Source organism: Ovis canadensis, chromosome 1 (genome assembly GCF_042477335.2).
Source record: "Ovis canadensis isolate MfBH-ARS-UI-01 breed Bighorn chromosome 1, ARS-UI_OviCan_v2, whole genome shotgun sequence".
NCBI lineage: Eukaryota > Metazoa > Chordata > Mammalia > Artiodactyla > Bovidae > Ovis > Ovis canadensis.
This window is the reverse complement of record NC_091245.1, coordinates 121,590,965-121,613,373: the sequence shown is the minus strand read 5'-3', so window position 1 is coordinate 121,613,373 and position 22,409 is coordinate 121,590,965. Positions and strand designations below refer to the sequence as shown.

At 44.3% G+C, this 22,409-nt stretch overlaps 1 protein-coding gene across 2 annotated transcripts; it reads right to left on the bottom strand.

Moving 5' to 3' along the window:
• Window positions 1-439: 439 nt before the first annotated feature.
• SFT2D2 (SFT2 domain containing 2) lies at window positions 440-21,511 on the bottom strand. 2 transcript variants are annotated; one of them, XM_069548844.1, is made up of 8 exons: window positions 21,324-21,511; window positions 15,301-15,387; window positions 14,965-15,050; window positions 12,193-12,274; window positions 9,989-10,024; window positions 9,843-9,901; window positions 7,910-7,939; window positions 440-6,103 (listed from the first exon to the last, which is right to left on the bottom strand). In XM_069548844.1, the coding sequence occupies exons 1-8, from the start codon at window positions 21,384-21,386 to the stop codon at window positions 6,064-6,066; spliced, it is 483 nt and encodes a 160-aa protein (XP_069404945.1). In that variant the 5' UTR covers window positions 21,387-21,511; the 3' UTR covers window positions 440-6,063. The 2 variants fall into 2 exon arrangements, with proteins under 2 accessions (XP_069404945.1, XP_069404952.1); XM_069548851.1 differs by lacking the exon at window positions 9,989-10,024 and having other exon boundaries at window positions 21,324-21,499.
• Between the last annotated feature and the right edge of the window lie 898 nt (window positions 21,512-22,409).

Below are 22,409 nucleotides of genomic sequence, written 5' to 3'. Positions count from 1 at the left end.
TTTCGAAACAATCAATACAATTGATAAACTTCAAGCTAGACTGATCAATATAGACACAAATAATCAGTATCAGCAATGAAAGAACTGACATAACTACAAGTGCTACAGACATTAAAAGAAAAAGGAAATATTGTTATTAAAAACCTTACAGTAATTAATCTGACAACCTGGTTTACACAAAGCAACAAATCCAGAATAACCACTTGAAATTTCTTACATTTGAAAACCTTTAAAACTGTCCTTAGATCTGTATGTATCCTAAGTCATTTGAAAAAAGGATAAACATATCAGTTTATCTCAAAACACATCTTTAAGTACCTATGATATGTGCTACCATTAAAGGTCATCTTAAAGACATGGTCTTTTCTCATAGTCATGCAGTCTTCATTTGGCTTAGTGACTCCTGGAAAAACAAACATGAATAAGAGACAGCACAAGATTTATTAAAGATCATAATGCTCTCATTTATTAGCGAAAAAAAAAGTATTGTGATATTTGGGGGGAAAACAGCTTGCTTAACAGTAAAATTCTTTCTCTTTGAAAGGAGTTAGTAAAAAGAAAACAATATTCATTGTATGAAATAGGATCTCAAGGTAGGAAAAACACACAATATATTTTTGATATAAAAATTTAGGTATGCCATCAGCAGCATTCAAAATTAGCTGAGTATCTATACAATTATAAAAATTGAATTTTTAACAAAGTGTCTTAAAAGCTTATCATATTAGAACAGGCACAATGTTCTGTAGGCATATAAATTCCCCACAGGCTTTTAAAAATTTGTCATCTCAACTGCGCAATCAGAATGTACAAAGCAGCAAAAGATCATAGTTCAGAGGTTTTAATTGTTTTTCCTTGTTCAAAGTGGCTAAGTCAAGCAAATATATTGAAAAAGGCAAAGAAAGCACTTTTCATAGCATTAAGACCACAAAATTGCATGTAAACTATGGTTCTCCTTTAAGACACTAAAGAAGTATAAGGTTCATCTGTACTTAAGGTGCATTAACCTCTTCTTACAGTTTGGAAGTTCAACAGGCAGAAAGCAACATTCTACCCAGTTTGAGTCTCCATTTGGTCTCAAAGGATGGCTCCCACGGATCCACAATGATATTATATCCAGGCAGCCATTTATATCAGGGAATTTTTGCCTATGCTATGTCTATTTTTTGGTACTATTTATTAAGTGTAATGACCACCGTAGCAATTATACTCCAATAAAAAAATGTAGTGACATTGTTCTGAATATACACATCAGTAGTAGTTGTTTATTACAATGCTATGGATTGACCTTTCACTTCAAATAGCCATGCTCCTCCTGCCTAGTGAACATATTCTTCCCTGCTTTCAGTTCATTCCATCTATAGAAAATGCTTTGTATATTTTCAAGCTCATCATCAGTTTATCAGCTCCAGCTAAAAAAGAACATAATTTTATTCAGTCAGTTTACATCAGCAAAGGCACTGATGGTTCCTGGGCTCTGCTCCCAAGCTCTGTAGCAAAATCTGTGCTTTGTGAAGTGCTTTGTGAAGCCAAGGGGCAGAAATCTGAGCCATCAACCTCAAAGCATAAGCGTACCAGGGCCTTAGGAGTGTTATCAAGGCATTTAGGGTAGAACTAGATAACTGAAAAGTGGGACTAAATACCCCAACTAAACTGGGCAACTACACCGCATAGCACCCTTCACTTGACCAAAAACCCTCAACATCTCAGAGTTCATAAAATTATAAAGAGAAGGTACTTTAAAGTCACATGATTTAACTTTCCAACTTCTTAAATAAAAATTGGTTAAAAAAAATGTAGACTTTTAAATGTAAATTCTTTTGTTAATCTTTTCAAGAGCTACACACATATAAATCTGTATTTAACATCAGGTGAAAGTCTATTCACTCTTTTAAAAATGCTAACTGCAAGGAAACTACTGCATATCTAAAAACTTAAGTCTTGGATTTTAAAATCAAAAGAATGATGCCTACTATCTAGCAAAATGACTTTATAAACCTTAAACACTGATTTTGTTGTTTTTATTTGCTTAAAATGAAGTTTAAGGATGGGTTGTGAACTCTGAAGTATCTGTAATTCTGCAGCTGACTCTAGTCAGAAGTCATCTGAGGAAAGAGATGAGAAAACAAGCCTTGTATAGGCAACCCCATACAAAAAGAATACCGAAGTCACAGGGCTGCAGTTTCATTTTCTAATTCATTCCGCCAAGTCTCATCACATGTGTTGTAACACATGTCACTCTGATGGAGATACCAAAAGCAGAAGCAGCCAAACCAGTGCCCCCACACCATTTTTTTTTTTTAAGGTATGACCCTCTTCTTAATTCTTTCCTACTGGAAGTATCCAAAAGTAATTTTAGATCCATTTCATGATTATATTTTTTGCTTCTGAGCATATACTGATTAGGGTAGCACTCAGGTGGATAATCCACAATCACCACACAGGAGTGATTCACAGAAGCTCCAAGCACTGATAATGAGGCCAATGAGAATGCTCAGCCAGATAAGTGTTTTGCTCCTTCCCAGAGACAAGACAGTCTGTGAAAGGGAAAGAGGAAACCTTAGGCCAGGTCTCAGCAGCCCATAGCCATGGGCACAGGCACGCAGAGAAGTTGGAGAGCCAGAGGCCACCCTCAACACATCAGGCAAAAGTAAAGAACTCTGAGACAGGAGATGGGAGGCAATGAGTTAGTAAACAAGCTAGCCCAGCATCAGACAAGCAGTTTCTAAGGGGCAGGGACACCTAAGAAGCCAGGCCTCCAGGACTGGAGAGCAGTGCTGCTCCCAGCACAGGGGTCACAGGCCAACACAGCCAAGGAAGAGGGTTCAGGCCAGACTCCCACCCAGCTGCCGGAAGCACCGCCTTGAACAAACACATTTCTTGTCTACAAAAGAGCCACCTCAATGGCTCCCTTCATTCCAAAATGCAAAGATCTAACCCAGCAATGAACAGGTAAGGTGGGAGGCAGAGGGGCAGGGAAACAGACCATGAACAGCCACAGGATCTAAAACCCTAACTCTCCACTCCTTGTCTCATCCATGGGTTGCTTTTAACCGGCACTGTGGCTTGGTAACAGATTTCAGTACACTTGAATTGGGCACCTACAATCTGGCAGACAAAAACAAGTAGGGAAGCAACCAAAAGGTAAGGCAGCAGAAAGAAAAATGTAGGAGTCTGGGAAGATCCTGGAAGGCAAGATCACCCACGAGCTGCTAAGGTGTTGGAATGGACATGTCTGAGCAAACTGCCCACAGGACTCAAGAGTAGACAAAGTAGGAGCTTGTAGCTAAGAACTGGCGCCCTCTGCCGGTGAGATCTGGTACAGACCCTTTACCCTTTCTGAGGCTGTTTCTTCTCTAATAATAGAAACAAGACTGCCAGTCTATGGTAACTCTAGTATCCTTGCCTGGAATATCCTATGGACAGACAGGCCTGGTGAGCTACAGTACATAGGGTCGCAAAGAGCCAGACACAACCCAGCGACTAGCATACACTGCTAGTCTAGCAAAGTTATTGTGAATATTCAGTGAGATGTTGCATGGTGATGTCTACAGTGCCAGACACAATCTACAAAATACATTTTTTTAGATAAGTTAATGACCAGAGACATTCACCCTGTCACCTTCAATGGTCATCCATTACTGTCAGGCTTAAATATAATACCCACCTTTTACTGAGATATTTACCTATGCTGGGCCCCCTGCTAAGCACTTGACATATTTTTCATTGACATCCTGCAATGATCCAGCAGCAATTATCCCCATTATTTTTAAACAGATGAGCAACATGAGGACCAGAGGTTAAGGAGCTTGTTCAACTTGACACTAGCATGTGATTGAGCCACAACTCACCCAGACCTGTTTAACTTCATAGCCCACATTAACCACCACTACATCATACAGGCCAGGTGACCTCGTAACCTCATGTCTCACAAAGTCCAAGTCTAGCCTCTGAAAAAGGTACAGAGGGGTCAGCCACAGAGATCCTGTGGCTGTTTGTGGCCCTCAGGCTAATTGAAGCGTACAGTGAGACCAGGTTAGTTTCACATTAGCTTTAAAGAGAAGAAACAATGAAGACTCCTGACTTCCTTCTGGCCCCATTCAGGGCCCTTCTGAGACCTGAGCAGTCTCCTGGAAGCACCTGGCATGTGAAGGTAACCAGATGGTAGTATATACTTTCCACTTCTAACTGAAGGTGTATTAGGGGTCTCAGCAAAAGACAGGATGCCCTTAACAGCCTAGAACGGACCCAGTAACATTGGTTCCTCACTCTGGCACCATCAGGCCTGTTCATACCTTCCCCAGATCAGAAGAAAAGCCTTGCCAGTCTGAGGTCTCAGCTACCTCAGAAAAAAGAATTCAGCAATTAGCAAACAAGGAGACAAAAGGTGGAACACTGCGTTTGGTTTGGAGGCTCCCAGAGCAAGAGCCTGAGTGGACAGGCCAGACCTGGAAGAAGAAAAGAAAGGCAAACCCAAATAGACTGGCTTTGAAGGAGACTTTGGAGGCCCTGCAACGCCAAGAGCTCTGATGATCAATACAGGACATTCTGATGGTCATGCAGCAAGGAGGGGCAAACGGACACAAAAGAACTGATGAAGAGGCCACAGATCCAGGAGGAAGCTTCCCACAGGGAGACTAAGCAGGAGAAGATACCGTGATGTAGAGGACTGGGGCCAGAAAAGGAACAAGCTTGCTGAGGAAAACGGGGAAAATAGTTACAGGAGATATCACCAGAGCCACATCCAGAAATGCAGGTTACAAAGGGGACTGAAGCGGGGGCACCCAGGCTCAGGACTCAGTTCTGCCATCAACTCTGATTTTGGGTAGATCTAGTAACTTCTCTGAGCCTTGATTTTTTCAGACTGCCGAGTAGGTTAACAATCTCTGCTTCATCACAAGGCTCTTACCAGGACTAGACAAGATCAGGGACACGAAAGCAGTCTGTCTGTGATCAGGCTTCAGGCTGTGATGCGGCCATTTTGCAGCCCCCGGTGTCTTCTCCCACTGTTTTCAGCACAGGCTCCAGTGCAAAACACTGGGACTGTTTAAAGGTCACTGGGTAGGCATGCCTACTTTCTGCTGGCGCCATGGTTGGGCTTTTCTTCCCACCTACTCTCCCCTGGCCCCATTCCAGGGCAGAATGGAAAATAAAATCGGTTTAAAAGCAAACATTTACAAATAATGGTGGTGGGGGCGGAACACAGCAGAGAGCAGCATGGTTTTCCACCTCCTACTGGCTCCTGTCCAAAAGGTAACACTAGTATTTACTGCTGCAGCTTTGTTCTCTTTCAATCTGGTTCCAGGAGGTCAAGAGTAAAGATACATTGGGGTGGGAGAAAGAAAGAAATGAAAACCCAAGAAGAGTTATGAGCATTAGAAAATACATTCCCACCCAACACTGTAAAGCAACTATACTCCAATTTTAAAAAAAAAAGGAAAGAAAATACATTCCATAGTCAGGTGTGGAATCAGAAGAGAGCTGTTCAAGTTTAAAAACAACACACATCATCAGAAAGTGCTTTTCTACTTCATTCCACAGCCAGGTTCTTCACAGGCTCATGTTCAAATGTCAGGATGGCAGCTTGTTCCTGGACACCAGAGCAGAAGTCTATCCATGTTGTATGAGGCAGGCGTGACACAGTGAGGGACAAATCTACAAAGCCCCGTTGATTCCCAAACTCTATCCCTTCCTGTTGCACCTGAGTATCCAATAGCGCCATCTGTCACCAACTGGGAATCACTGGCTCCCAAGGCTTATCTGCTGCTGTTAACAAGGTTTTTACCCATAAAAACTTAATGGAACACCATCCAAAGGTATATGAGGAAGATTCCACTCTGTCATATATAGAACCCATTTCTTGTATCATGTGGCAGACATTTGGGTTTGGGAACACACAGTTGCCTCCAAAAGCAATCCTCAAAGGTTCAAAATGCAAGCCACGTGTTGCTTGCAAGATCAAAGGCACATGTCTGTGAGATAGAGGTTTAGAAGATATTTACAACACGGTCCACCCATATCCATCCACGGTGTTTTCCAGAGCTTTGCAAACGTGGCTGTGTGTTATGCAAGACACACAGTAAAACACTTCTTTACAGCGTCCCTGGGAAAAAAAAAAAAACACAAAGAAAAACAGGAGATCATCACCTCAAAGCTTCCTGGAAATGGTAAAGGCCCTCCTTGAGATTTCCTGGGCACTCAGAGTAGCATGCTGGAGAGCAGGATGCACCTAGACTATGAGGTCAGACCTACATGGCATCAACTTCAGCTTCAACATCTATTAGCAAAGTTACTGGGCAAGTTACTTGCCTTATTTGAATTTCAAATTCTTCATCTGTAAAAGGGCATGTTCCCACCAATCCTACTGACCAGTTTGGGGATTAATGCACTGAACAGAGGAGGTATTTAATAAACAATAGCTATCTTGACAATCGGAGGAAAAAATAGGAAGAAAGCAGAAATTTTCTGAAACCAAAAAATTAGTCAGGACTGTGTACTTTAATATCAACCAGAAGCACAGAATGCACTAAAACCATTAAATGAAATAGGCACTAGGGCCTTTCTTCCTTCTAAGTAGATGGCAGAAACTTGTTAAGAGACAGCGTGCAGTTCCCTAGCACATGCAGCTCTCCATGAGGACTGAGCGCTTGTGACCCCGCTGTATGAGCCCTAACTCAGGCACTGACTCCTTGGAATTCAGTGCAGAGCATGCCAGAAAAGAGCGGGGGCTCAGCAAATCACTATGATCTCCAAGCAGGCATGTCCACCCCACCTCCACATCTAAGACTTCCAACCCGAGCTCTGTTCTCTGGGTTCTCAGCTGCACTTGTGCTAAGGACGCTAGAGTCACCTGAGGGAGGGAGCATGAGAGAACGCATTCACATGAACAGACACTGTACTTTACTATCAAGATAATTCTAGGACTGCATTTCTTAAGATATGCTCCACACTGAAGTCCCAGCAGATCCATGAAAAACTGTTTTATGACCAAGTAAGATCCCTCATGGCAGCCCACAATATACACAACATATTAAAGGCCCTGGAAAATCTATTCACACAGCCTTTAACACAGTGAGCTGGTTACCTTCCTGTCTAATCAGTCACTCCCCAGCATCTTCTGGTCACTGTCAGACAGAGGCTTGGAAGGCGATGAAACTTCAGCCTGTTCTTCCTCATTCCCAGCTCTCCCACACTTCTCATCTCATAACACAGTTAAGGAAAAGCCCCTTTTTAGTTAACAGGTTATAAAAGAATGGACATTAAAGAGTGACATGAGAACAGGGTCAGAGATAGAGATCACTGAAAGTGCTAATTTAAGGAGGTCTTGAGGTCAGAAGCTCAGAGTGAGAAGGGGTGAAACTATTCTTAGTTATCATGAGTCCTTTCAGGCCAAGGTGGGGTCAAGTGAGTTGCCCAAGGTCACACTGCCAATTAGGAAACTGCAGTCCTCCAGGGTTCTGGCCCTGCTTACTTCCCTTTATGAATTCTTTTCTGAAATGTTCCATCAGTGGGATAGAGCAAGAAAACAAGCATGAACCTTCCATGCTTTGCTCAGTGATCATTAAGGTGATAATCACCTTTAAGAAAATATCCACAAAGCTACAGGTTAAGAAAGTGATAAGGAATCTATCTATCTATCTATCTCAGCAGAATGTTCCCAGCATCAGGAATTGGTAGACCTGGGTCAATGACCATCACTGGTTGTATTATAGGTGGGGCTGGGGATGAGCTTACAAATGTATAAAATCATAAAACAGATGTATAACATCTGCCTATTTGCCTCAAGGATTTTTGGTAAACATATAATAGCATGAGCTCTATAAAACCACCCTAAACTAAAAGGACCTACGCAAACATATCCTCATCCCCAAATAATTGATGCTACAGTCCTAAGGAGAGTCAGTCTTACCTTGCAAATGGTATGTAGGAAAGACTGTACCTACAATGAAAAACAAACAAAAGATCTGATCAGATGAAGTGAGAGGAAGGTTACACAGTGAACTGGGCTTCTGAGCATCTGCATTATGTGAAGGGTGCATGAACACACACACACCTATATACACACATACACACACACAAGCACACACACACACACACTGTGTCATGTGTATAACAGGGAAGCAAGTATCATCTGTAATCAAAGTTGGAGGGCAAAAGGCCCATGTGGTGACAACTGTCACCTCAGCCTCACAGGGTTAATCTTTAACCAAATGAGCCAGCAACATCACCTACAACACACAGATTCCAGGTATCCTAGAAGCCCTATTCTTAAAGAACACTAAATAAGATCCAGATCAGCTGTCCCCTAATATTTTACAAATCCTCAACAGAATGTACCTTCTACCCAACTGGGATAAATTTTCTGTTCTGTGCCTATTAATTGCAAAAGAAGTGAAAAGAGAATAGGTAAAGGTGGGGAAACACACTACCAACTGCTCTATGGATGAAAGTATAAGCAAGCTATGATTCTTTTTTTTTTTTTAAACTATGATTCTTTAAGAACCCAAGCCCACAGATTTCCTGGTGGTCTCAGTTAACTCAGCCCCTTCCTCAGGAGGGAACCACACAGGGAAGAAGCTGGCCACACCCTAAAAGACCAGGCCTGGGTGTCAGGCAGGCTGGAAGTCAATCAGCCCTAAGAAGGCATATATAGTTGGAACACATCAGCATTGTAACAGGGCCATTTGCTTCTGCCCATATGAATGCCAAACTTTTCAAAACTGGCTTCATAATCAGTCGATAAGCAAAGAAAGGCATGTGCATGTGAGGACTGGTTTCTGCCTCCAGAAGAAAACCAAAATATAAACATAAGCCATTATACCAGCCCCTTTCAATACATAACACACTGTGCATGTCATATTAAAATCAGGCCATCCTTCTCTGATTCTGACACTCACTATGTACAGAAGCTCACTTACTTGGAACAGAATAAATTCCAAAGGGACTTTTGAAAGTACATTTATTCAAAAGTCCAAATTACTAAAAGGAAGAATGGATGTTAAGCATGCAGTCTCAAGACTGAGTTCTATCAAATAAGATGACACTTGATCCCTGGAAGTTTTAAAACTTTCAGTCCTCCTTTCTTTGCATTAGAGCCAACATTTTTTTCCCACAGTAGATCTAGTCATGTTTTTATGAAACTGTCCTGGCCGCTATAATCCTTTGATAAACTGTGGACATATTACGGAAATGTCTCAGGAGCTGTTGTCTCCATTCGTCCCTGGGCAGGTGTGAAATGGCCATGAACCTACAGAACCATCCTTGGTTTTGAGTGATAGTGTCTCCCGTGGTCCTTTCTCTATGCTTGGGCTCTGGGCCACCATTCTCTGGCCGTGCTACAGCCCACAGCCACAAGGTTTTCCATTTCATCAGTCACTGTTCCTGGACAGTGACACTTTCTGTCCTTCTGTTAAACGATTCATCCAACCACAAATATACCACTCATGATTTTTTTTGCCAGTTTCCCTTCTCTTTAATGTCTATTTGACTCACAGCCTCTTTTGACCAGCCCCTACAATACTTCATTGTCCTTGTCCTTACTGGACATGAATGGTTGAATAATGTTAGCAACATCTCAAAACCAACCCTAAGCCCAGCAAAAATGCCGCAGTGGGCAAATAGCCTCCCATGACCACTCAAAACCACTAATGCCACCTATTGGCAGTGGGCTGAGTTGACAGGTTTTGGCTCTACAGTGTACTTGACTTGCATCATTAAGGATTTTTAAATTGAAAAGCTTCTGTTTTCCTAATCCTCCTACACAAATCATGTGGGATTTTATCTCCTTCAGCTGCATTAGTCAGAAACTGATGTGGGAGGGGACGGCTGAAAAGGTTACTTACCACGTCAGGGCCAGAGACTGCAAAATGCAGAAGATGAGAGCAAGCCCTTTGTTGTGCCACTAGAAGAAAAATGATACGGTTACAAGAATGTGCATGACAAGAGGCACACACCAAAAAGGTTAAGGAAAATTAAAAGCAACACTTACCCAAAAGGCAGAACACAGGGTAAGTGCAAAACATAACTAAAGAGAGAATGGAAACGTTGATTAACATAGTGACAATGACAGCAACGGGGAAAGAGCTGGAAAGACATCATTCTTGACAAACTTACAACAGCACATCAAACTGCAGTAATCAGATTCTGTGATTATCACAGCAACCAAATGCATCCATTATTTCAAAGCATCTAAGCTACCTCATAGGACTTCCCTGGTGGCTCAGAGGTTAAAGCGTCTGCCTCCAATGCGGGAGACCCAGATTCGATCCCTGGGTTGGGAAGATCCCTTGGAGAAGGAAATGGTAACCCACTCCAGTATTCTTGCCTGGAGAATCCCATGGATGGAGAAGCCTGGTAGGCTACAGTCCATGGGATCGCAAAGAGCTGGACACGACTGAGCGACTTCACTTCACTTCACTTCAAGCTACCTCAGAACCCATGTTTTGGCAGAAGAGTTCAAATGAAACTGTCAATAACGATTCATGCAGATTAAAAAGAAAAGGAGGATCCTCTTCTACTTTCAAACTTTCTCAAAATCTCTGCCCAGCAAATACAAGCACATTTCTGGTCTACCCATCCATCCATCTTTCCATTCAAATGTGCCAAAGTAGGTTTAACGCACACTTCTTTATAGTCTCTGGAGTAAAAAGGGCATGCAAGGACAAAGGTTAACATGAGATGTCACTCTCAGAGCCCATGAGTCAGTTATCTGTTTGTACCTATTTACACCAAACACTTTCCCCGAGTCCTTTCTATTCTTTTTTCCTGGCTGCGCCACACAGCTTGTGGGATCTTAGTTCCCTGACCAGGGACTGCACTCAAGCCACGAGAGTGAAAGCACAAAGCCTTAACCCCTGGACACCCCTGCATCCTTTCTTAGAAAGCTCTTTCTGCAAGAGACTTCTTCAGCTCATCTACTTCCAGGGCTGGCCAAGAACAATTAATCCAGCTGTCAGTCACACTTGTCCTCTCTATCCTGCTGTATCAGTAATTGCTCAATAAATATGATGGAAATAAACTGGTGTCCAGCATTGTACCCGATGCTCTGAAAGAACACAAGATAGTTGCAATGGACTTTTACCTATCTGAACAAATGAGATGTACACAAAACTAAAAAGAGAAGTATATGGATCAAGTTACAATACTGTAATATGATAATTATAACAGAAGTCCAGAGAATATGGTCTGGAATGATGGGATGGCCCAAGGGAACAAAATGGCCAAGGAAGAGAGAGGCATTCCCCATTAGGGACAGAAAGACAGGACAAGACTTAAGGCACTGTGGTGACCAGTAGGGAACAGGGGTGCTGAGCCAGAGGGAGACCAGACCCACCGCAGGAAAACTGATAAAAACAAACAGGATTCCAAAGTCAGATAATGACAAGGAGAAAAAGAGACCATGTTAAACTGGATACCCACTCTAGAGAATGAACCCTGTGTGCCTGAAGAATGCCCTCCAAGCTCTGCTTGTATGTGGCATCACCTGTTACCAGGAGGATGTCACAGCTCTCACTACCACATGCCTGCATGCATGCTATGTCGCTTCAGTCACGTCCAACTCTTTGTGACTCTATGGGCTGTTGCCCACCAGGCTCCTCTGTCCATGGGATTCTCCAGGTAAGAATACTGGAGTGGGTTGCCATGCCCTACTCCAGGGGATCTTCCCAACCCAGGGATAAAACTCACATCTCATGTCTCCTGCATTGGCAGGCAGGTTCTTTACTCCAAGCGCTGCCTGGGAAGCCCATTACCACATGAGTTTTGCTAAACTGACAAGCAACACCTTCTGGGAAGTCTTTATAGAACTGGCAATACCTTAATACCAACTAAAACACAAGTCAGAGGGAAGAGAAAAATATTAGATAAAGAATGCTCCTGGGACTTCCCTGGTAGTCCTGTGGTTAAGACTCCTCACCCTCGTTGCAAGGGGCCCAGGTTCAATCCCTGATGGGGGAACTAGATCCTGCATGCCATAACTAAGACCCGGCACAGCCAAATAAATAAATAAAAATAAATTTTAAAAAAGGGATCCCCTCTTCTGCCACAGTGGGTGCAGACAGTGAGTTGTAAGTGAAGATGAAAGAGAAAAGGGTAGAAGTCTATAGATTTAAGAGGAAAAAAACCTCCAAACAGCAGAAACAAAAACTCCTATTTTAAACAGGTAACTTCCGTTACCTGACAGGCAGACCTTACCAGCACCATGATAGTTGCAATCAAACGTGTAGGCTCAAACATTCGCTTCAGCTGTGTCATTGGTCCCATGAGGAAGACAGTGCTAAGAAGCAAACACAGACAAGCCATTCAGACCAGAACAAAACCACACTGGGGACACCAAGGTGCCTCCTCATCGCCTGCTCCAGCTCACCTGTGGCAATGCGAGCAGGAACAGTGACCAACACTTGGAAAGCTCTGTGCCAGGCACTGTGCTCAGGGCCTTTGTGCCTTATTCTTACTCAGTCCATTAACAATTTATGAAGTGATCACAGAACAGTTACCATACTTATTTTGCAGATGAAGAAACTTAAATCCAGAAGTACCTGTTACTTATCCAAGGCCATCCAACTGGAAAATGGTAGAGGGAGGCTGCAGATGCATGTAGGCCTGACTCCAGAACTACCCCCAAAACCACTAGGCTAGAGGACCTCTCTCTTACAGGTGCTGCCTTGGCCTGCTTAACAACCTACCCATGGAGACAAAAAGACTCAGGTAATTGAAAAAAGAAAAAACATATCTTACAGGCTTAGGTAGTTTATAAGTAGAGAATTCCATTTTCTTTCATAATCTCCAGAGAGTAATTCTAATGATGATAGTAGTAGCATCCATGATGTGTGGACTATTTGCTAAATGCTAGATATCACATACATGATTCCATTCCATCCTCTCAACTACTCTGGCAGTTAGGTATTATTACACTTATTTTGGAGTTGAGAAAATCAAGTTCAGAAAGGTTAATTTACTTATCTAAGATCACACAACTAGGCACTTAAACAAGCGGCATCCCAGCCCACATGGAGTGGGGTGCCATGGCCTTCTCCGATCTATTGGATTACCAAGCTCCAAAGGATAGGTTCAGCATGTCTTCTGCAGGGATGAAATTTGAGAGGTGGCTAATAAGAAGGAGTAAACACAAATGAATCAGACATGCCTAACAAAGCAAGAGCCAGGGCCAGCTGTAAGTCACGCTTCCCGACTCCTCTGACAGAAATGCCACAAGAAGCATCGCTCTAGGAGTAGCTGGTTATAGTCAGTGTTTAACACAAGCCAACCAGCAGATAACATGAGCTACTAAGTGTTCTATAAAAAAAAAAAAAGCTAAATAAATCTACTTCTCTTTGAAGTGCCATTAAGTTTCCACTTGAATTCAAGGCTGCCAGATTGAGTGTTTGAGCTGAGTGCACTCTTAAGCCTACACTGAACAAGAAGCAAAAGCCAAAGGTAGCTTTCAAAATTAAATGCAGTACATATACAAAAATATAAAAGATTACAGGTAAAGTCACAAAATCCTAGACACATGCTGAAATAATTCACTCCCTTTATTATCTCCCCAAGCAATGCCATGAAGGGTCAGTTCCATTAGGATCTATTAAACAGTTCTTTTGGACTAACACATCTGTTCAATCTAGACTCTACATTATAACCTACAGTGCCTACCCAAAGCAAAACTCCCCAAAAGTTAGTCTTTGAGAGAGCTTTAGAGCAAGATTAGACATCTCCAAGGTCCAGCATTATACTTTCATAAGAATTAATAAATGAAGCTTCACGAAGGTGTCCAGTGCATTATACTTAATCATTTGGTTAACATTTCCAGCCAGAAAAAGACCTAAATTGGGGGACATGTAGAGACAAATAAGACAGAAGTGCAGCCCTTGTCAAGTGGTTTACACACCTGCAACAAGTCAGTGTAATAAAATGCTATCTGTGTTGTCACATAAATATATATGGGACAGACAGAGCCCATTTTAAAGGAGGAGGTCAGTGATTCTGAAGGGGAAAATGGAATTAAGAGAAGTTTCATAGAAGAGGTGACTTTTGAGTCGGGTATTGACAAATAAGCATGTACCCATCAAATAGGGGGTACACATGGGCCAGGACCCCAGGCAGAGAAACAGTTCCAGCAAAGAACAAAAACATTTGGGGGAAATGCAAGTTGAGCCTGGTTGAGGAGGAGAGCTGGGTCTGTCCCACATGCATGCTGAGGGGTTTGGACTTCACCTGTTGAAAGGGAATGGGGGCCCACTAAGGGGGTAACTTGGGCTACAAAATGAGTGATCCACAGTTCTGTGGAAAATGGCCTGGCGAGGGGTCCATAAAAGAGGCAGGGAAGCCCAACAGGAAACTCACACAGTCTTCAGAGGAGCAGTGATAGATGCCAGCGCTCCGAGCAGCTCAAAGAGCACCTTCTCCACAGAAAGTCCTCTTGGCTCCCAAAATCGAGTCAGATCAGCTCAGCCCGCCTGCCCCTCTCCCAGGCATCACTCTCTCCATATCCTGTATGTCTGTCTGCCTGGCCAACCAGTGAGGATCCAAACCCTGTTTGTCTGTGAATCCTCTGAGCCCAGCACAAGGTGGGAGCACGTAAATCACTCAGCGAGGGGCAGAGCAGTAAGACTAGAGCAATGGAGAAGGTGGTGTTGGAGACGGTGGAGTTGTAAATCTCGAAGAAGTCATTCAACTGCTCCGCGCCATGTAAAATTACAGTGGCAATTTTTACAAGTGGTTCTTGCCTCCTCCCCAGGGTACTTCAAAGATGAACTAAGATGTAAATACATGCTGAAGTTAAAAATACACGTGTGTATCTATAGAAGGGTAGGATATAAAAGTGATGTGTTTTAACAACTTCGTTACTCTCCAAATCCTTATAATTACTGAAGCATCCTCCTTCACCTCCCTCTAAACACAATCGACATCCATTTCCCCATCTAATAATCAGCTAAGGTTAGATTTTAAAAAAAACAAAACTGTTACCTCCCAAGAGATGCGATGTTACCAAAGGTATAAAACACTGCGAAGAGATATAGTCCCTTCCTGGGCACCCAGAGCAAGAGAGTTCCCTGTAAGACAAGGCACAGAGCATTTGCACAGGAGGAACCCCTTCTCCACAGCCACAGAACCAGGAGTTCACAGAGGAACCTGTTCCCTCCCCGCACCCCTCAGCTCCCTCTCCACCTCTGTTACCTACCTCCCCCTCCTCTTATCCATGCATTTCAGTGAAAAACAAAAGAGAAAAGGAGGTTGATGAAAGTAGAAAGAGGAGAGAAGAAAGGCAGGGGGAAAGACTGGAAGAGGGGAGAGAGGTCTTACCAGAAGTGAGCAGAGAATTCCTGCAGCAAAACAAGCAATGAAGCCTTTTATTCTGGTGCCCGAGCTTAATGAAGTTGCCTCAACAACCTAAAATAGTTTTAAAAAAAAATAAAAAAACTAATTACATACATGTGTATGCATATTTAATCACCAAAACAAAGGATACACATAATTAAATTTACACTTTGTACTGAGGAAGGCAGGAACACGGACTCCTAATTGGTTATGTCTACAACAGCCCTCATGAGTCACTGAATCCAGCTCCTTATCCATCCCATGAAACTCGTCTCCTGTAGCTAATTAGAGGCTACCAACTTCTGGCTGAATATCTGCAGAGGTGAAAACTCTCTGCCTTAAGCACAATGCCCTTCACAAACAGAAAGGCAAGGCTGCAGAAGCCCTTACAGCAGCCCAAGCAAGATGAGGACACCCGGAAAGGCATGAGCTCTGCCTGCAGAGGCCCAGAAAAGGGGAAGAGACGGGGGGGGGGGGCACTCAGGCAGCGGGGTCCATGGGGCACCATCTCCTAATTCAACCAGTCAAGTTTTGCCACTCACTGCTTTTGCTGGCCCTTCCAGGACCCAGGAGGAGTCTGACTCTCATCCTAATTAGGATTCTTATCCAAGTCTATTCACTCTTAGTAAAAACTGTTCTTCAAGGTGCTGGCATCAGCCAAGCCACCCTCATGTGAGACGGCTCCTAGTTAATTAATGACTGTCTTACTCATCCCTCTCTGCCACCACGATTGATCCTTCCCAACAGCAAAGTTCAGAAGGGGCCAAGATTTACAGAAAAACTCTGCTAAAACAAGGGAGCCTATGAGTAGCTCTTGAGGCTATTTTCCCCCATGTCAAAGATGACAGTCAGGTGTCTGCACCAGAGACATGAGGCCTGTTCACCTCATGCACTGGCCACAGCTGTTCCAAGCTGCACAGATAGCTGCCAGGGAGACCAAAGGCCTTTCCTCCAGCCCAGCTGAGGCAGGGCAGCCAGGCCCCACATATATTCATTCACTCAGGCCTCACCTCAAGCGGACAGCACAGTCTCCAACAGGCCATGTGGTAAGAGCTTACAGACTCCACATCCCCTCAGCTAATGGAAGAAGGTAGTGCAGTAGAGGCTGCGAAAGTCACTAGATGGGCACCGCCTTGACTGCTCCCAGCTTAGGAGCCTGTTCTCAACCCTGTCTCCAAACTTCCTGTCAAACCAGAAGCCAGAAGAACAGGACCAGAGGCTCCACCAGGCATGGCTAGCTTTGCTACAGCACAGCTTCCTCTCCACTCACAAGAAAAGTATTTAGGGCAGCTTATCAAAAGAGGCTCTCCTGTCCCATCTATTCACACATATTGAAAGTGGGCTCATGAAAACCCCTCACACACACGCGCGCATGTATACAAACACATAAAGAGCACCTGCAGACACACATGGCCACAGAATGTACAAATGGCACCATCAGAGATGATGACATGCAAGGGGAGCAGGAAGTCCAGAGCTGACAGCGGAGCCACCTCATTCACACTCTCCCCCGAAATGAGCCTTGTGATGGTCTGTTACCAGGCTTTACTGGCATCCCAGAAAATCGGGTTAGACCCTTTGTCAACCTCCTACCAAGGACAGAGGGAAAAAATCAAAAGCTACCACTCTTGCTACTCATGCAAGCACCAACGAAGGTGCTTGTCAAGGTGGAAAAAGAAACAGAGCTACATGAGAAAAAAAAAAACAGTGTGGTAGCGAGATTGGAGGAGAAGGCGATGGCACCCCACTCCAGAACCCTTGCCTGGAAAATCCCATGGGCGGAGGCACCTGGTGGGCTGCAGTCCACGAGGCCACGAAGAGTCGGACACGACTGAGCGACTTCACTTTCACTTTTCACTTTCATGCATTGAAGGAAATGGCAACCCACTCCAGTGTTCTTGCCTGGAGAATCCCAGGGACAGGGGAGCCTGGTGGGCTGCTGTCTCTGGGGTCACACAGAGTCGGACACGACTGAAGCGACTTAGCAGCAGCAGCAGCGAGACTGGATAGGATTGCTTGGCATCTACAGATCATTTTAAGAGTCATCTGTTTTTTTTAAGAAGATAAGCCACAAAATATCAATCTAATATGGCCTTGGCATTTTAAGTACAAAATAGTCTCAAAAGGATGATGAGATGCCAGCTCTTGTAAAAATTAAAATCATTTGTTATAGGAAGTAGTTCTGGTTTCTGCCTTCGGAAAGGAAAGCAATACGTTTGTTCTACACGTCTCTCAAGCTGACTACCATCCAAACGTCACCCTATTTGCCAAAACAGGGGAGAGGGCCATAATTTTTCATCCATGTAATGACAAGTTCTTTCACACCCATGCTTGGTCACAGGCCAGAGGAAGCTGTGGCAGTTGCTCCACTTCCAACTAGACCCAGCGAAAATGAAACACTTCTTTTTGTCAGTTTGTGAAGATCAACCGTGTGGATACAAAATAACTCCCTCAATTCACGGTTTCTAGAAACTGCTAGTGCACTTTTTGGAAATTAGAGTAGTTGGAATAGCACCTGGATAGAAGCTGTAGGCCAACAGCTCCCAGGCTTCTGACGTAGTTATGCACAAAGGTCCCTTTGACTCTAGGATGTGGAGAGAAGAGGAGCTCTTGCCAAAATAAGAAAAACTGAGAATCATTCAGGAAAACAGGATTGGTAACCAGAAGAAAGTGAGAAAGGAACACTGTTTCATTCCTGTGCGACCTTCCTTGTCCCTACAATCCTGTAAAGAAAACACAAAACCTCTATTTTCAGAAAGCCCACAGAAAATGAAGGTTGAAGTTGGATTTATGAAGACCAGGTTATCAGTTAGAAAACTCATCAAGAAGCCATCTGTGACTAGACATTACCAGGCAAGTTTTATAATTCTGCAGTTTCATGCGTAGGAGAAACAGAACTAATCATACTTCTATTGTTTGCACTAAAAGAATGACATTTTTTTAAAGCACTCATTTCTGGTGACATCTGACAGCTTTTATGATTGAATGTAAACTCTTGAGAAACCTGTATGCAGGTCAGGAAGCAACAATTAGAACTGGACATTGAACAACAGAGTAGTTCCAAATAGGAAAAGGAGTACATCAAGGCTTTATATTGTCACCCTGCTTATTTAACTTATATGCAGAGTACATCATGAGAAATGCTGGGCTAGAGGAAGCACAAGACGGAATCAAGATTGCCGGGAGAAATATCAATAACCTCAGATACATAGATGACATCACCCTTATGGCAGAAAGTGAAGAAATGAAGAGCCTCTTGATGAAAGTGAAAGAGGAGAGTGAAAAAGTTGGCTTAAAGCTCAACATTCAAAAAACGAAGATCATGGCATCTGGTCCCATCACTTCATGGGAAATAGATGGGGAGACAGTGGACACAGTGGCTGACTTTATTATTCTGGGCTCCAAAATCACTGCTGATGGTGACTGCAGCCATGAAATTAAAAGACACTTGCTCCTTGGAAAGAAAGTTATGACCAAACTAGATAGCATATTCAAAAGCAGAGACATTACTTTGCCAAAAAAGGTCCATCTAGTCAAGGCTATGGTTTTTCCAGTAGTCATGTATGGATGGGAGAGCTAGACTATAAAGAAAGCTGAGCGCCGAAGAACTGATGCTTTTAAACTGTGGTGTTGGAGAAGACTCTTGAGAGTCCCTTGGACTGCAAGGAGATCCAACCAGTCCATTCTAAAGGAGATCAGTCCTGGGTGTTCATTGGAAGGACTGATGCTGAAACTGAAACTCCAATACTTTGGCCACCTGATGCAAAGAGCTGACTCATGGGAAAAGACTCTGATGCTGGGAGGGATTGGGGGCAGGAGGAGAAGGGGACAACAGAGGATGAGATGGCTGGATGGCATCACTGACTCGATGGCCATGGGTTTGGGTGGACTCCGTGAGTTGGTGATGGACAGGGAGGCCTGGCGTGCTGCGATTCATGGGGTTGCAAAGAGTCGGACACGACCGAGCAACTGAACTGAACTGAAAGAGACTTTAAGGTCACGGAGTCTAACTTCACACACACACACACACACACACACACACACAGAAATTTCACCAGCATCTTCAAGCCTTAAAAGCATAGGAAATGTGAGACAAGCCAGGACCAACATTTTCAAGGTGGTCTGGACCTAATAAGTAAAAACTAAGCCAAAAACAACCCTGAGAGTGATTCAGCTAGATGCAAAACGCTTCCTGGGAGTCGGGACTCTTCGGGACTCAGGAAGCGCCACACAGTGATGCACGTAATAAGAAATCTCACATTCAACAGAGAGGAAACTGACAGCAGTGTTTTAGAACAAGAGAGAAGCACCTCATCTTCCTAAAACAGACTTTACATGCCTGAGCTTACAACTCTTTAAAGCCCTTCATTGTATCCAACATAGGCGTTCACTATTTTAGGTAAAAAAAACTCAGCATTTATATTTTCAATCTGTACTACCATCATTCACTCTTGAGGGTCTGTCTACCACTTCATGATGATTTTCTAAATCAAAATAACTTCATAATTCCCACTCTCCCCCCAAGAATTCTCAGGAAAAGAAAACATCTCCCTTTTGAACTCCAGCTGCTTTAAAACCTTATTGACAGTCTGTGCAGCATAAAACTTAAGATAAGCATGACTGTCAACCATCTAAATTTTCTTAGGCCTAGTCTGAGGTTGGGTGTAAGGGTTCATTTTAGAAGATAGAAATCAAGAACAGGAACTAACGAAATTACTTCTGAGCCCTGACCAATTAATAAAGGCAATAGATTTAAAGAAGCCAGAGGCTGCTTTGAACTGTCCAAAAAATCTTAAACCCCAATTCCTATAACACTCAACATCTATAGTGTTACTTCTTCAAGGTGAAGATTCAGACAGCAAATTTCAGGGTTCTGAGATTTCAAGGAGGGGTGGAGGTATCAGGGTCACTCAACATAAAATCAGCAACTGCAAAACCAAGTGAAAGCAGCATGCTGAGATAACAACTAAAGACACTGATGAAAATCAGAGGAAAAACTTAGGTACTTCTTTTTACAAATGAGGAAACCAAGGCCCATGGAAAACAAAAAAGAATAAAGAGAAATGTTATTTTGTCATCTACAAAGGGAAAAAAAAAAATAACAAAAACTCAAAACATTAGAAATAGGCAATAAACATACTGTGTAGCTCTAGAACATAGCGGGTAATACTATCCACGTTTCAGCTCGACCAAACCTTTCTAACAAACTAAACATACAAGCAGGCGGCCTCAAGAGGTTTTGGGCGTCTATGAAGTCTAAGACGTCTACGTGCAAGCAGAGAAACAAGATGTGGTCCCAAAGCTTCAGGAATTCACGGTTTTCCTGGAGACAATTTACAAGCAACCGTGTACACAAACGTCGGGTGGGCATGTCACACCCCACAACTTAAACCGAGCAATAACGCAACCGAGGGCACCAGGGCGCGGCCACAAGCCCCGTCGCGCAGTGGGCATCGAGCAGGGACCCTCACCATGGCCTAGCCCAGGCAATCTATACAAGGACTCCCTCCGCCAGGTTCTCAGAGGCCTCTGCCTAGTTCGGCGCTAAAGTCTCTTCCCTGGCCAGCAGGAACGGGGCCGCCGACGGCCACCTTTCCATTCGCAGATGTTTCTAAGTTTTGCTCCAGCGTGGCCCTCCTTCTGTCGGGGGAGGGCTTGCGGAAGGTTGAAAGGGTGAAGGACAAAAAAGTAAACAGGTGCCAACTGCCCTATGCAGAGTGCCTGGGCCCTGGCACTTGGGGTGGGAAGTGAAGGGAACGCGAAGGTCTTGAGCCTGCGGGGGGGGAGGGGGGGGGGGGGAGAAAAGGGCAGAGCCAGAGTTGCTTTCCAAGAAACCCTAGAAGTCCAGCATGCTTTTCTCGCCAGCCAGCAACAAGAGCCGGCGGAGCTGGGGGGCGGGCTTGGTGCTCTCCGAGGCCCCCGACGGAACTTCCACCGCTGCAGGGGCGCAGCAGCCGCGGGGCAGAGGAGAGTGCTACCAGGAGGGTGGGGCGCCAAGATGCACTCACCTCGGACAGGCCGCCCCGATCCTCAGTGTCCTGCCCGCTCAGCACCTTCTTCAGCTTGTCCATGGCGAGACGGGTCCACCCGGCTGCCCCTCCAGCCGCCTGTTGCGCTGCCTAAGTCTCAGGTTCTTCCGGGTGCTGCCCCTGCCGCCGCCAACCACAGCGCGCCCCGCCCAGGTACCTGCCCACCTGGCTCCGGCCCACGCATGCGCCCAGCGAGGCCACCGCCCACAGCCCGCCTATGCCCCGCCCTCTTTCTCCGGCTGATTTTGATCAGGGAAGGAGAGGTAGGCAGGAAGAGCTGGATTTAAGCTCTACCGAGCTAGGAGAAGTTGCGGTTCTGCGTCCAGCGCTGCATTACACACTCCAAGAGGCAGCCCTCCGTTCCGGGGGCCCTCCATAGGTTCAGTTGACAAACGCGGAGTCCCTAGCACATGAAAGCCACTGCAGAAACAAGACTGACGCCTGGAACCCATCTTCCTGTGTCCCACACTCCCTCTGGTGTGGGTGCAAACTTTTAAACAAATGCTGTGAGGAATCTGCATTCTTGTCCTAGTTACAGTGTAAACAAACGTTTAAAAATCACTTGAGGCCAACTGGAGTAAATTTAATAAGCTTTATGGAAAAGTTAACAAAAACACTACTGTAATTCCAACTGGAAGTGCATCCAGGAGACTGCTTTTGGCAGAAAAGAGTAGAACTTGCTTGAGGGAGTGCAATCTATATTAGATGGTGACTGCAGCCATGAAATTAAAAGACGTTTACTCCTTGGAAAGAAAGTTATGACCAACCTAGACAGCATATTAAGAAGCAGAGACATGACTTTGCCAACAAAGGTCCATCTAGTCAAGGCTATGGTTTTTCCAGTGGTCATGTATGGATGTGAAAGTAGGTCTGTGAAGAAAGCTGAGCGCCAAACCGAAGAATTGATGCTTTTGAAGTGTGGTGTTGGAGAAGACTCTAGAGAGTCCCTTGGACTGCAAGGAGATCCAACCAGTCCATCCTAAAGGAGATCAGTCCTGGGTGTTCATTGGAAGGACTGATGCTAAAGCTGAAACTCCAGTACTTTGGCCACCTCGTGGGAAGAGT